Below are 14,964 nucleotides of genomic sequence, written 5' to 3'. Positions count from 1 at the left end.
GAAATCGGTTGTATACAGCCGATTGTGTGTGTCCCCACATAAAATGCTCTAAGTGCATTAAGTCGGCGGACCGCGTCCACAGTACCGAGGCTAACTTCCGGAGCGTTGCACTATGGGTAGCTATCCCACAGTTCCCGCAGTCTCCGCCGCCCATTGGAATTCTGGGTTGAGATCCCAGTGCCTGAATGATGCAAAACAGTGTCGCGGGGGGTTCTGGGTACATGTCGTCAGGCCCCTCCCCCTCCGTCAGAGCAACGGCAGACAATCGATTCGCGCCTTTTTACCTGGGTTACCTGTGCAGACAACATACTACGCCAAGCATGGAGCCCGCTCAGCTCAGCTCAGCTCACCGTCACCATATGTCATCTGGGTGCCAGCAGACGTGGTACTGCATTGCTACACAGCAGCAGCTAATTGCCTTTTGGCAGTAGACGGTGCAGTATGACTGGTAGCCTTCATCGGCGATCTGGGTGCTGGCAGACGTGGGGCTGGCAGACGTGGGTGCTGCATTGCTACACAGCAGCAGCCCCTTGCCTTTTGGTAGAAGATGGTGTATTACGACTAGTATCCGTTGTCGTCGTACTGCAGTGGCTGAAACTCCGTATGTCCCGCAGTCGCTGCCTTCCCAATGACGATGATGGCTATCAGTCGTAGTACGCTATTTTCTGCCAAGCGCCCAGTATTTTCTGCCAAGCACCCAGAAGATGCCGAGGGCTATCAGTCATGCTGCACCGTCGTCTGCCAGCTTAAGATGTAAAAAATAGATTTGTTCTGTATTCATTTGCTTCCCTCTCCCTCCGTGAAATCAACGGCCTGCTAAACCCAGGGTTTTGAGTTCAGTCTTTGGGGGGGCCATTCTGTGTGACAGTTGTTTGTGTTTCTCCCTGATGCACAGCCACCTTTGTTGATTTTAATTCCCTGTACCTGTAAGCCATGTCATCACTCGTCCCTCCCTCCCTACCTCCCTCCCTCCGTCCGTCAGATACTAGTTTCGCGCCTTTTTCAGACCAGACGCCATAGCACTGGGATCATGGAGCCCGCTCAGATCACCGCGGCAATTATGAGCACTATGAACACCACGCGCATTGTCCTGGAGTATATGCAGAGCCAGGACATGCCAAAGCAAAACCAGGACCAGCCGAGGAGGCGATTGCAGCGCGGCGACGAGAGTGATGAGGAAATTGACATGGACATAGACCTCTCACAAGGCACAGGCCCCAGCAATGTGCAAATCATGGTGTTACTGGGGCAGGTTCATGCTGTGGAACGCCAATTCTGGGCCCGGGAAACAAGCACAGACTGGTGGGACCGCATTGTGTTGCAGGTGTGGGACGATTCCCAGTGGCTGCGAAACTTTCGCATGCGTAAGGACACTTTCATGGAACTTTGTGACTTGCTTTCCCCTGCCCTGAAGCGCCAGAATACCAGGATGAGAGCAGCCCTCACAGTTGAGAAGCGAGTGGCGATAGCCCTGTGGAAGCTTGCAACGCCAGACAGCTACCGGTCAGTCGGTAATCAATTTGGAGTGGGCAAATCTACTGTGGGGGCTGCTGTGATCCAAGTTGCCAGGGCAATCAAAGACCTGGTGATATCAAGGGTAGTGACTCTGGGAAACGTGCAGGCCATAGTGGATGGCTTTGCTGCAATGGGATTCCCAAATTGTGGTGGGGCCATAGACGGAACCCATATCCCTATCTTGTCACCGGAGCACCAAGCCACCGAGTACATAAACCGCAAGGGGTACTTTTCAATGCTGCTGCAAGCCCTGGTGGATCACAAGGGACGTTTCACCAACATCAACGTGGGATGGCCGGGAAAGGTACATGATGCTCTCGTCTTCAGGCACTCTGGTCTGTTTCGAAAGCTGGAGGAAGGGACTTTCTTCCCGGACCAGAAACTAACCGTTGGGGATGTTGAAATGCCTATCGTGATCCTTGGGGACCCAGCCTACCCCTTAATGCCATGGCTCATGAAGCTGTACACAGTCAGCCAGGACAGTAGTCAGGACCTGTTCAACTACAGGCTGAGCAAGTGCCGAATGGTGGTGGAATGTGCATTTGGACGTTTAAAAGCGCGCTGGCGCAGCTTACTGACTCGCTCAGACCTCAGCGAAAAGAATATCCCCATTGTTATTGTGCTTGCTGTGCGCTCCACAATATCTGTGAGAGTAAGGGGGAGACATTTATGGCGGGGTGGGAGGTTGAGGCAAATTGCCTGGCCGTTGATTACGCGCAGCCAGACACCAGGGCGGTTAGAAGAGCACAGCAGGGCGCGGTGCGCATCAGAGAAGCTTTGAAAACGAGTTTTGTGACTGGCCAGGCTACGGTGTGAAACTTCTCTTTGTTTCTCCTTGATGAACTCTCCGCCCCCCCACCCGGTTCACTCTACTTCCCTGTAAACCAACCACCCCCCCTCCCCTCCCCCCCTCGAGCACCGCTTGCAGAGGCAATAAAGTCATTGTTACTTCACATTCATGCATTCTTTATTAATTCATCACACAACTAGGGGGATAATTGCCAAGGTAGCCCGGGATGGGTGGGGGAGGAGGGAAGGAAAAGGACACACTGCAGTTTAAAACTTTAACTCTTATTGAAGGCCAGCCTTCTGATGCTCGGGCAATCATCTGGGGTGGAGTGACTGGGTGGCCGGAGGCCCCCCCACCGTGTTCTTGGGCGTCTGGGTGAGGAGGCTATGGAACTTGGGGAGGAGGGCTGTTGGTTACACAGGGGCTGTAGCGGCGGTCTCTGCTCCTGCTGCCTTTCCTGCAGCTCAACCATATGCTGGAGCATATCAGTTTGATGCTCCAGCAGCCAGAGCATCGACTCTTGCCTTCTGTCTGCAAGCTGACGCCACCTATCATCTTCAGCCCGCCACTTGCTCTGTTCATCCCGCGATTCAGCCCGCCACCTCTCCTCTCGTTCATATTGTGCTTTTCTGTAGTCTGACATTGACTGCCTCCGCGCATTCTGCTGTGCTCTGTCAGCGTGGGAGAACATCTGGAGCTCCGAGAACATATCATCCCGAGTCCGCCGTTTTCTCCTTCTAATCTTCACTAGCCTCTGTGAAGCAGAAACATTTGCAGCTAGTGGAGGAGAAGGGAGAGGTGGTTAAAAAAGACACATTTTAGAGAACAATGGGTACACTCTTTCACGTTAAATTTTGCTGTTCACATTACACAGCACATGTGCTTTCGTTACAAGGTCGCATTTATCCTCTTATATTGAGGGCCTGCCGGTTTGGTGTGAGAGATCACTCACGCAGTGCCAGGCAACAGATTTCGGCTTGCAGGCAGCCATGGTAAGCCACAGTCTTTTGGCTTTTTTAACCTTCTTAACATGTGGGAATGGTTTCAAACAGTAGCGCCCTCATTTCCCATACCAAGCACCCGTTGGGTTGGCCATTTAAAATGGGTTTGCAATGTAAAAGGAGGGGCTGCGGTTTCCGGGTTAACATGCAGCACAAACCCAACTAATCCCCCCCCACACACACCCAATTCTCGGGGATGATCACTTCACCCCTCCCCCCCACTGTGTGGCTAACAGCAGGGAACATTTCTGTTCATCAGAGCAGGAACGGGCACCTCTGAATGTCCCCTTAATAAAATCGCCCCATTTCAACCAGGTGACTGTGAATGATATCACTCTCCTGAGGATAACAAAGAGAGATAAGGAATGGATGTTGTCTGCATGCCAGCAAACACCGGGACCATACGCTGCCATGCTTTGTTATGCAATGATTCCAGACTACGTGCTACTGGCCTGGCGTGGTAAAGTGTCCTACCATGGCGGACGGGATAAGGCAGCCCTCCCCAGAAACCTTTTGCAAAGGCTTTGGGAGTACATGAAGGAGAGCTTTCTGGAGATGTCCCTGGAGGATTTCCGCTCCATCCCCATACACGTTAACAGACTTTTCCAGTAGCTGTACTGGCCGCGATTGCCAGGGCAAATTAATCATTAATCATTAAACACGCTTGCTTTTAAACCATGTGTAATATTTACAAAGGTACACTCACCAGAGGTTCCCTGTGTGCCCTCAGGGTCTGGGAGCACGCCTTGGGTGAGTTCGGGGGTTACTGGTTCCAGGTCCAGGGTGATAAACATATCCTGGCTGTTGGGGAAACCGGTTTCTCTGCTTCCTTGCTGCTGTGAGCTATCTACATTATCTTCATCCTCATCTTCCTCGTACCCCGAATCCACTTCCTTGTGTGTTTCTCCATTGAAGGAGTCAAAGCACACGGTTGGGGTAGTGGTGGCTGCACCCCCTAGCATGGCATGCAGCTCCGCGTAGAAGCGGCATGTTTGCGGCTCTGCCCCGGACCTTCCGTTTGCCTCTCTGGCTTTGTGGTAGGCTTGCCTTAGCTCCTTAATTTTCACGCGGCACTGCTGTGCGTCCCTGTTATGGCCTCTGTCCTTCATGGCCTTGGAGACCTTTTCTAATATTTTGCCATTTCGTTTACTGCTACAGAGTTCAGCTAGCACTGATTCATCTCCCCATATGGCAAGCAGATCCCGTACTTCCCGTTTGGTCCATGATGGAGCTCTTTTGCGATCCTGGGACTCCATCACGGTTACCTGTGCTGATGAGCTCTGCGTGGTCACCTGTGCTTTCCATGCTGGGCAAACAGGAAATGAAATTCAAACGTTCGCGGGGCTTTTCCTGTCTACCTGGTCAGTGCATCTGAGTTGAGAGTGCTGTCCAGAGCGGTCACAATGAAGCACTGTGTGATAGCTCCCGGAGGCCAATAACGTCGAATTCCGTTCACACTACCCCAAATCCGACTCGCAAAGGCCGATTTTAGCACTAATCCCCTCGTCGGAGGTGGAGTAAAGAAACCGGTTTAAAGGGCCCTTTAAGTCGAAAGAAAGGGCTTCGTTGTGTGGACGTGTCCAGGCTTAATTCGATTTAACCCTGCTAAAGTCGACCTAAACTCGTAGTGTAGACCAGGCCTTAGGGGTGTGTGTGCCCACCGCACCAGAGCCAGAGAATTTTGCTAGCAGTACCTGTAGAGGGGTGGTGCTCGCGCCTCATGGCCATAGCCCCTCCCCTGGCTGTATGAGTTGATGCCACCCCAGCCCCCCTCGGTTCCTTCTTACCTCCCATGGCTGGAGTCAGGGCTCTTAATCTTGCAATTTCTCACTATTCCTTAATGTCTTTTTCTAGTTGTATATGTTTAGTAGTACCCTAAGGGTTAGTTAGATTTACTGTTAGTTGCATTTAATTAAGTATTCCCCTGTGATGCTTTCACCGTTGTCCATCATGTGGGCGAGCGATCCCAACAACGATCCCCAGATGCAGTGCTTGCTTTGCTTGGGTAAGGCCCATGTCAAAGAGTGGTGTGAGGTTTGTAGATTGTTTACAAAACAGACTCAGGTGGCTAGGACCTTGTCCTGAAGCAGCACATTGTCAACCAAGCCATTTGGCCTGCTTCAACACCGAGGCCCTCATCAGATTGGCGATCACTCTCAGGTTCTGAGAGTGTTGCTGTTTCATGCTCTGGAGCTGCCTCTTTGAAGAGGTGGAGGAGCTGTTCCCCATCAAGTGCACTGGGGAAAAGGTCTCATAAGACCAAGCGAGACCTCTCCAGGTCTTGTGGGAACTCCTCTGCCTCCTTCAGGAGATGCTAGTGCTGATGCATGGGCTGGCACAGGTGCCTCTAACTGTTCCGTGGTAGTTCACTGGGATGTTAGAGACCCTATACTGTCATCTCCAGTTCTGGCCCCAGGGCATCCGTTGAGTCCAGTACCAATGAGGGTGATGCCAACACTGGCTGTTTGCATGCCGGCAGCATACCAGGCAGCTATGGATCACCTCTGCCTGTCTAGCTCAATCTCTCCGTTGGTCCAGGACTTTGTCAGGATTACATCATTTATAGCCCTGTGGCTGGTTGGGCTGCTGAACCTTTGTGTCCATCAGCACTGTACCCTGATGCTCCCCTTCCATAGTCTGTGGAAGCAGGACCAGTGCCAGGCTTGGTGCAAGGGACCTCCTTAGCACCAGGAAGCTCCCTGACCCTGTTGCATTCAGCACTGCCGATGTTACTGTGGTGGCTCTCACTGCCCTCCACTTCGGCACCATCAGCTACCTATCGTGCTGTCTCTTCCAACTGCACCTGTCCAGGAGCAGGAGCCAGCCTTGGTGCAGTTAACTGAATATTCTTAATCCCAGGACGATTTGGCACTGCCTGGCTCCTCTTCTCCTTCAGTACCTAAGGTTCTTCTTTGAGTGAATATAAGAAGGAACTGAGGGGGCACGGGGTCGGCTTGGCCCTATATACTGGCGCTATGTGCGCGCAGCACCAGAGTGCACCGGCGTCAATAACTCATGGGTATTCTCCTGCAGGAACTCAGCCTGAATGCCCAGGGAAGCAACCACATGCTGCAAAAGATCCTAACAGGCCTTGAAATAAAACGATAACTAACATTTCCGTAACTGTTGTTCTTCGAGATATGTTGTGCACATCCATTCCATTGTGGGTGTGTGTGCACCCCGAGCACAGTCGCTGGAAATATTTCCCTCCATGGTATCCCAGAGATTTAATAAGACCTTTGCTGTGTATTAAATGAATACCAATTGACTATTAAAAACTTACTTTCTTATGACTAACTATGTACAAGACGTATCTACAGCTTAGTTAAACTTTAAGCATGTTTTTAATCATTAGTTATTTTATTAACATACAACTGTCTTATTTAATGTATATTAAACAAACATTTGGGAACTTTTTATAAGGCATTATTAAAATATGCTTTTATAATAAGAAATATAGAACCAGTAGCAGAACCCAGGTAAATTAGAGGATTATAGCCACCAAAAAAAATGCAATAGTTTTCCACCTAGATTGCCTTCTGAAATGGTTTTATTTTGGAGTAACCATCCTGGAATGAAATGAGTGTTCAGCGCCTTTGAAAATCAAACCACTCACTTAGCCTAACTATTTAGAAGACTAACATTAATCACCCTTGTTTGAAAATCTTGGCAATAACTTTTTAGATATACACAGGGGATTTGTGTGAATAGAATCAGTAAAAATTCCACTGTTTTCAATATGGGTTCTTTTTGAGTGTTATGTTTATAAAAAAAGGCAATTCACATAACAGAAGACTTCATCAAGACAGACATTGTATGCACCTTCTGAGCTAGAGGGTATATTCTCCCAATATATACACACAGCTCCATCTCATACTGTCAGATGTTACACACACATACCAAGAGGACAACATTAGTGAAAAGTTCATTGTACAATTTTCTAGGTGATTGCAGATATCTTCCTAACTAGTGCAGTGAAATACATCCACTGATCTGAAGCTACACAGAGATGACAGTGTAAACTTCAGACATATGTCAAAAGCTTACAGCAAATTATATCACCACCAGCAAATACTTCCATATACTTGATATCCCTTGTCACATTGTTGGGTGCAAATAATCACATTTATCTTGGATTAATTGTGGTTGTACTGCATGGCACTTCCGCAGTAGGAATGCAACCTGTGCCAATGTGTCATTATTTCACAGGCTGTTTATTACACCCTACATCAATCATTTTGCATCATGTGGCAGTTGATGAACCAAAAGTAAAACAAAGTTTTAGTTCCACAGAGTCAGTCTATGTGCAAAGTTCCAGTTATCAATGCCCAAACACAAGTTTTTTGTTAAGAATTCCAGTTAAGAGGTAATTGGCACATTTTTACACAATTGCAATTTTATATTGCATATTTTTTTCCAATGTACAGAAAAATGATGCAGTGTTAACTGTACTGTTATTGCTGAAAACAAAGCAAGTTCTCAGGCTTTTGAAGCCTTTATGTCCCAGACCCACCTTAGACTCAAACTACTTGAATCTTGCACAGACTTTGCTTCCTTGTTTAAAAATTAAGAACCAGATTACTAATAGGCACTTAATTCCAGCCTGGCAAATCAGGAGGTTCTTCTACTTCTACTGGAAGTTCTACTGCCACAGTATTTTGACTACTCAAAAGTTTGTGTTGATACTCTTGGTAAGAATTTGGCATTATGAAAATTGTTTACAAAATTCTGATTTTGAAATTTTACTGAAATTAATGTGCAAATAATTGAAGAAATTTTTTAAATGTTTATATTTAATCTAGAATTTTGATAATTTAGTATTAATTACAGTGCAGAAGCTGTAAGCACAGAGTCTCCAAATGCAATTATACCTGTCTTCAGGTTTAACCTGGAGGTGCTGTCTGTAGAGACTAGTGTATATATATCCCAACATGCAGTGCTTCCTCTTGATTTCAGCAGCTGTTCTTGTTGACTAGTGGTGGAATGATAGTGCACCTAGTGGCACTCAGATGGGCTTCCTTGGATAGCACAGTTTGGGTTGCTGTGTCATTTAGATTGACCCAGTCTGATGCAGATGAAGTCCATGCCTTTTAGGAAATTTCTCATGTGGCCATTGACTGGACAAAGTTTGGACACCCTGGATTTGTACCGTAAGCAGCATGAAGGAATGAAATCTACAGTGACAATGTTAGGTGATCAGAGGAAAGGAATGATTACAGTTCTGTTATAATTTCATGAACTGTTTAATAAAGCAGCCCACATCTGTGAGAAATCTCTCTCAGATCTACATTTGCAGTTTCCTCCTTCAGTTATACATATATTTTCCTTTGTATTCCTTTATTGGATATATTTTTCTTTATTGCACAGTATGTCTCCTCACTTTTACCAGTTTATTTGTCCTAAATATGTATATAACCTGTCCTCCTTTAAATTCTTTTTGGAAAATAAAACAGGTGAACTCACAGTGAAAGAGCCAAAGTTTCTTGACCATGAAGTCAAGAGTAAAGTGCATCTTGCAGTTTTGGCTGAAAATGGCTTGAATTCAGCACACTGTGGAGTGACAGTTTGGGTACAAGATGTGAACGATAATGCACCTAAATTTGAGCAAAGCTCTTACAAATCATCGGTGTGGGAAGGCCAAATCTACAATACATATGTCATGCAGGTAACGGGGAATACATAGTTACAAACCTATTTCTTCAGGTAAAATTAAGAATAGCCAAACTAAGGCCACAGTCTCGCAGTGTATTCATTGGGCTTCCACTCTGTTCAAGATGCACACGCCTTCTTTAATGTTGCTGCAGCCTTGCATGGAAAGCTAAAATTTATAACTATTTTGGCTGCATTAGAGCTCAAGGTTCAGTTCAGTTTTTATCAAATTAGGCCAATATCCTTTAGCTTCTGACTCACTGTAGAAATAGAAACTAAATTCAACTTTCTTGTTGTCTTCCTCTGCTTCTAACAAAGAGCAATTCTTGCTCATGAAAGGTAGTCAGAGAATGATTATTCAAGGCTAGTTCATAGTTTCAGCATAGACAGATTCTTGCTCCCAGCAATGTCTCTAGGGTTTGTCACTTTGGAGCTGAATGGATTCATTTTATTCAGGAGTAAAATCCTCTTGTCAGATATAAGCATCTAATTTTAAATCTGCTGCTGAAAGAGAAACTCATCTCATTGTATGTGTGAAAATGCTCCTTCCTCTGAACATGTCCTTTCTCCAAAAATGATTCCAGCTGTTCATGCGCTATATCTGTGTTGGAGCAAAAGAGGGACATTATTTGGAGTAGAAAGGAGAACAGTTTTCTCCGTGCACCCCTTCCAATTTCTCCCCTTGCAAGTTAGGTCAGAATGAAGGTCATATTAGGAACTGAAGATGTTCCTCCTCTAAGAATAAATAAATGGAATGCAACAACTGCCCCTAATGTCAAGCCACTAGGGAGATGGATGAGCATACATTTGTTTAGAGAAACATATGTCTGCTAATGGAAAAAAAATGACAAAGCAATCAATGTGTCTGGAATAATCTGGATCCTGTACAGTATGGCTAGGTCTACATTACAGCGGGGGGTCGACCTAAGATACGCAACTTCAGCTACGTGAATAGCGTAGCTGAAGTGGCATATTTTAGGTCGACTTACCTGGCTGTGAGGACGGCGGCAAGTCGACCGCTGCCGCCCCGCCGTCGACTCCGCTACCGCCTCTTGCCGCGGTGGATTTCCGGAGTCGACGGCAGAGCCATCGGGGATCGATTTTATCGCGTCTTCACTAGACGCGATAAGTCGATCCCCGATAGACCGATTGCTACCCGCCGATCCGGCGGGTAGTGAAGACGTGCCCTATGTCTTATGCTCAACAGTAGGAAAAAGAACCAGTTAGGACTCTTCAAGGAGACTGGGGAAATGTTCTTTATCTTGAGAATCCTGCACTGGTATCTTTTCCTGGTGCTGAACATTGGGTATTCAGCTAGCTTTATATTCTATTTCTGCTCCTTTTCCACTATTCTTTATTTCTTTAGATTTAAACAATAATTTATAACAGCCTACAGAAAGGTGCCTTAAGCATTAATAATTATTTCATTTATTTGTAGTATAGCACTTAGGGTCCCCTGACCAGGGCTCAGTACCCCATTGTGCTAGTGACTGTACACATACATAACAGAAACTGACAATCTCCTAATAGTAACCACGCAGCAGCATAGAAATAATCAAATACACAAGAACAGATCAACTCAACCACCTCTTGCTTTATTTTTTGAAATTCCAATTCTGCAGCAGAATTTTTTAATCCAAGAAAATAGAGTTGTTTTTATTTAGTAAAAATATTTCCATTCCTAGTGGGCTTGGTAACTTCCCATAGGCTAACCCACAAAATTTGGGGCCTAAATTATTTGATTGTCCCTTTTAATCTGTGTGACCAAAATGCAGCTAACTGGCAGAAATACATATATGTGATGTAACACTTTGCTTTTTGAAATTGCAGTTTGTTATCTGAGATTAAGCATGAATTTTCTCCCAAACAGATTTTTGCAACTGACCTTGACAGTGGGCTAAATGGAGAAATTGAGTATTCAATTTTATCTGGTAATGAAAACGAAACATTCCTGATTGATTCAACACGGGGGATTTTAGCAACTAATGCAATCCTGAATCACGAAGACATTTCATCCTACAGGTTTTGTACAGTGTCTGCATAAAATATATGTTGTTGCTAATTGTGTTTGCCTCAAGTTGATATTGCTCATGCTGTCTATCTTAGGGTTTTATACTGCTGCCCACCACTGTAGTATTGGAACACCCACCATGTAATCTCAAAAGCAGTAGCAATTGTGAATGTCGTCACGGAGTCTCTGGTACTCCTCTGTTTTTGGAGTAAAAACATAACCTTGTTAAATCAGCTACAGCACACACTGACACAAAAGCACAGTAGATCTTTCAAGATACCCTGTTCATGGTGACATATGGCCATGTGTGCAGGGGCAGGAATTGAATGTCAAGATAGCTAATTCAGAATTACTCTTTTCTGTTATTCAGCACTGTGGACATTTTTTTAAAAAAAGAAGCCATTTTTAACACAAAAGAGGAAGAGGTTTTTAAGAGCCACTGTTGGTAGTTTCTTTTACAGAATGGCAGATACGTTTTCAATGGTGAGTGATATAATATTGTAGAATTTCAAGGGGATGTGATGATGCAGCATTCCAGCAGTCCCCCCAGCTGCCTCCTTCTTCTCTGGAATCCCAGCTTTCATTCTGAAAAAAATAGAGTAAGTTTCTAGCTGATATGGTTGGAAAGAAAACCTTGAAAATATGAACCACACGGTTCACCAGCATGAACCCAACTGTTCATCAAAGGGTGTAAGAAAGAAAAGGTAGGATCATATTAATAAGGTCTACACAGTCTGCTCTGAAAGACTGTTCATTTTGGTGTCATGAATGGGTGGACGCAGGAAAGAATACCGCCACTTACTTTTTCTCCCTAGTCAAGAAGCAGCCAAGCCCAAGGAGCCCACCTAGGCATTTGTGCTACACTGAGAGGAAGCCAATCCCAAGGAGCCATGCAGAGGTCATGGGTATATTTGGACCCTAGTCAGGGTGAGCCAAGCTCAGAGATCATACATGACATGATCCTGCTTTGAACAACTACACCAACTACTGAGAATAGTGTCTTATTTCGGTACCTCAAGTGGGAGAAGTTTGGAAGATTACCATGAACTTTCTTTTTCCAGTTCAACCCATGCATGAAAGTACATTAAAGTCCATTGTGAAGTCTTTTCAGACAAATTCCCACTTCATTTAATAGGAAGTTTGCTTTCACATGGACAATAGGAGTGATCCCTTACAGGAGTAAGAACATCTCCTTGATTTCCACTTAATTAGCAAGAATTGTACAGCCAGTTACCCTGCATAAACCCAGTTACATCAGTATAAACATAAAGAGAACACTGCTAATCCCAGAAATAGTAATGTGTTCAGTGCTACAGTTAAGGTTGAATTTGTTCTTAATTCTGCTTTGACTATTGTTATCCGGGTTCTATCCATGTGGAAGGTACTAGAATTTTCAGCTATAAGCTTTTTTGTACTTAGTTTTGTTGTGTTTCTCCTGCAACTCCCAGATTCATAATCAAGTGAAGTTGACTCTTACATTACAAATCATGTCATAATTAGAATGCCAAGATAAACAAAGCATGCAAGTAAAGATATGTCAATTGTTTAGCATAGCAAACCAGTTTTATATACTACAGTTCTCTAAGAAATTAAATTACTGTATATTGTACCATTGGAATTGTGATTTTTTTTTCATATGGCTGTAGCACCAGCTAATGCATATACAAATTCTCTTTTCCTACTGGGCCTCAGATTTTTAATTATCCAATCAGAATTTAGAAAACTACATCAAATATGTCACCAGAATATGACTTCTTAAAAATATCAGTATAATTATGGCAAAAGTCTCCTATAGGAATTATTTTGTGTGAACATAATGCCCAGAATATTTCATTTAATTTATTTTTCATTTTCTCCTGAGCCAAGAGCATCCGTCATTGTTTTTAATGTATCTACAATAGTAGAATGTATTTTGTTTGCTGAAATTTTGAAATTTTGCTTGTAAGATGAAGGAAGAGTTTAACTCTTCAAACTCAACAAGGCAGACAGAGAAAGTGCTGCTTGCCATTTAAATGTTTATACTATATAAAACATTTGACATTGCTAAGCCCTGCAGTGTATATACACCCCTACCCCAATATAACGCTGTCCTCGGGAGCCAAAAAATCTTACCGCGTTATAGGTGAAACCTCGTTATATCGAACTTGCTTTGATCCACCGGAGTGCGCAGCCCGGCCCCCCTGGAGCGCTGCTTTACCACCGTTATATCCAAATTAGTATTATATCGGGTCGCGTTATATCGGGGTAGAGGTGTACCTTTGTGTAGCCTGACTGACCTTCTGACCAGATCTTTTCTTTTTTTTAAAGGAGTTATAGAATAATCCATGGAGCTGAATTAGATTCAACCATAAATTCCCTTTCTGGGGAATTTTTTTTTATCCATCTTTGCTTATAATAAGCAATTTGCTCTTTATTGTATAGAAGTTAATTCTGAGAAACAATGTCAAGAGCAAATTTCTTTTTATGATTTTTTCTTTGGGTGGATCACTGCTTTCTTCGTTACATTGTCTATGAAAACGAAAGTAATGTTAGAATAATCCACAGCAGTTCCCTGTCCAGGTATTTAATGAAGACCTAAAGGTAGATGCTTGTTTTATATGCTGATAATGAAATCTTGGCCTCATTGAAGTCAATAGGAATTTTTTCATTATCTTAAATGGGGCCAGAATTTCACCCTGAGTTTTTAGTGTGACTGTCTAGTCAGTCCTACAGCAGTTGTTGCATTGTTTCATTGGGTTCAGTATGTCTTTGTCACGTAGGACCCCTTGGACTTTGTTCTTTCAACCTGTCAAAAAATAAAATTCCAGTCACTCATTTGTATATTGGAAATTAAAATGTGACTTAGGCAATGGCAAGAAGAAAGGTAAGATATATTAGCTAATCTCATCATTTTTCATTTTTGTTTTGTACGTTTGAAATCACTGTTGAATAATTCTATGATTTCTGGCTGCATGTGACAACTGTGACTTCCTTTCAATACTAGGTTAGTTGTGCAAGCTGCCGATAGAGGAATCCCCAGCCTTTCTGCTACAAGCATAGTAACGATACAGGTAGTCGACGTTAATGACAATACCCCAACTATCCAACCACTAGGCAAAGTGGAGGTCTCTGAAAGTAAGTGTGACGGTGCAGAAAAGTGTTATTGAGTCAAGGGAATGTCAGACCAAGATATTGCCTTTCATTTTGTTTTTAACAAAATGTTATAGTGGAAGAAATCTCAAAAAATCATGGCAATATTAACAGAAATATTGAAGCAAATATGATCTGCTTTTGTTTTCAAAGGCATGATTCTTAATCTTTGGACATTATATTCAAGAACAGTTTGGAGCCAAAATACAGGCAGTGTTAAAAAAAAATACAGCTGTGGTATACTCTCTATGGACTGCAGGCTCAAATTCCACAGATGTCTTAAATTTATCTTTTTTTTTTTAATAGAAAAAAAAATACCGTTAAAGCCAATACTGTGAAAAAAATCTTTGGAGTTTTATTATTTTGAAGGAAACATTTTCTTTCCATAATATCAGACCTTTCTTTAGAAAGATTCAGCAGCATGGCCTGGTAGATGAGCATGGAGATTTGGAACCTGAACCTCTTGAGTTCTAATGCCAGCTCAGCATCTGACTTATTGTGTGACCTTGGACCACTTAGGCCAAACTTTTCTAACTTGTCTGTGTCATGTTGTGCACTTAAATCCATATTTAAGCACCTAAATAAATAAGTCACCTGATTTTCAGAAATGCTGCGCATCCATAGCTCCTGTTGACAGAGTGTATCATGGTTGTATTTTTTCATGTGGGTAAAAGTCAGGCCACTTCTACTTAGATATCTGAGTTTAGCACCAAATTTGAGAATGTTGGCCTTAAACTAGCTAGTCCTCATTTCCCAAACTCATGGAAGGGCCCCTTGAGCCCTCAGGATCTTGTGTCTTGTACCAACTCTTGCTGAAGATCTCATGTCCACTGACCATTACTTCATCCAGGAGGGCCTAGGAGTTGCAT

General features: G+C 43.9%; 1 protein-coding gene across 1 annotated transcript in view; it reads left to right on the top strand.

The window, feature by feature from the left end:
• Positions 1-14,964, top strand: part of DCHS2 (dachsous cadherin-related 2) — a 251,894-nt gene that overhangs the window by 224,513 nt on the left and 12,417 nt on the right. The window contains exons 15-17 of the mRNA XM_065405322.1: positions 8,760-8,971; positions 10,826-10,977; positions 13,950-14,080. Coding sequence (XP_065261394.1) covers positions 8,760-8,971; positions 10,826-10,977; positions 13,950-14,080 — 495 coding nt within the window. The remainder of the gene's footprint in view (positions 1-8,759; positions 8,972-10,825; positions 10,978-13,949; positions 14,081-14,964) is intronic.

The sequence above is a fragment of the Emys orbicularis genome, chromosome 5 (genome assembly GCF_028017835.1).
Source record: "Emys orbicularis isolate rEmyOrb1 chromosome 5, rEmyOrb1.hap1, whole genome shotgun sequence".
NCBI lineage: Eukaryota > Metazoa > Chordata > Testudines > Emydidae > Emys > Emys orbicularis.
The sequence above is the reverse complement of the archived record's forward strand: the minus strand, read 5'-3'. Positions and strand labels throughout refer to the sequence as shown.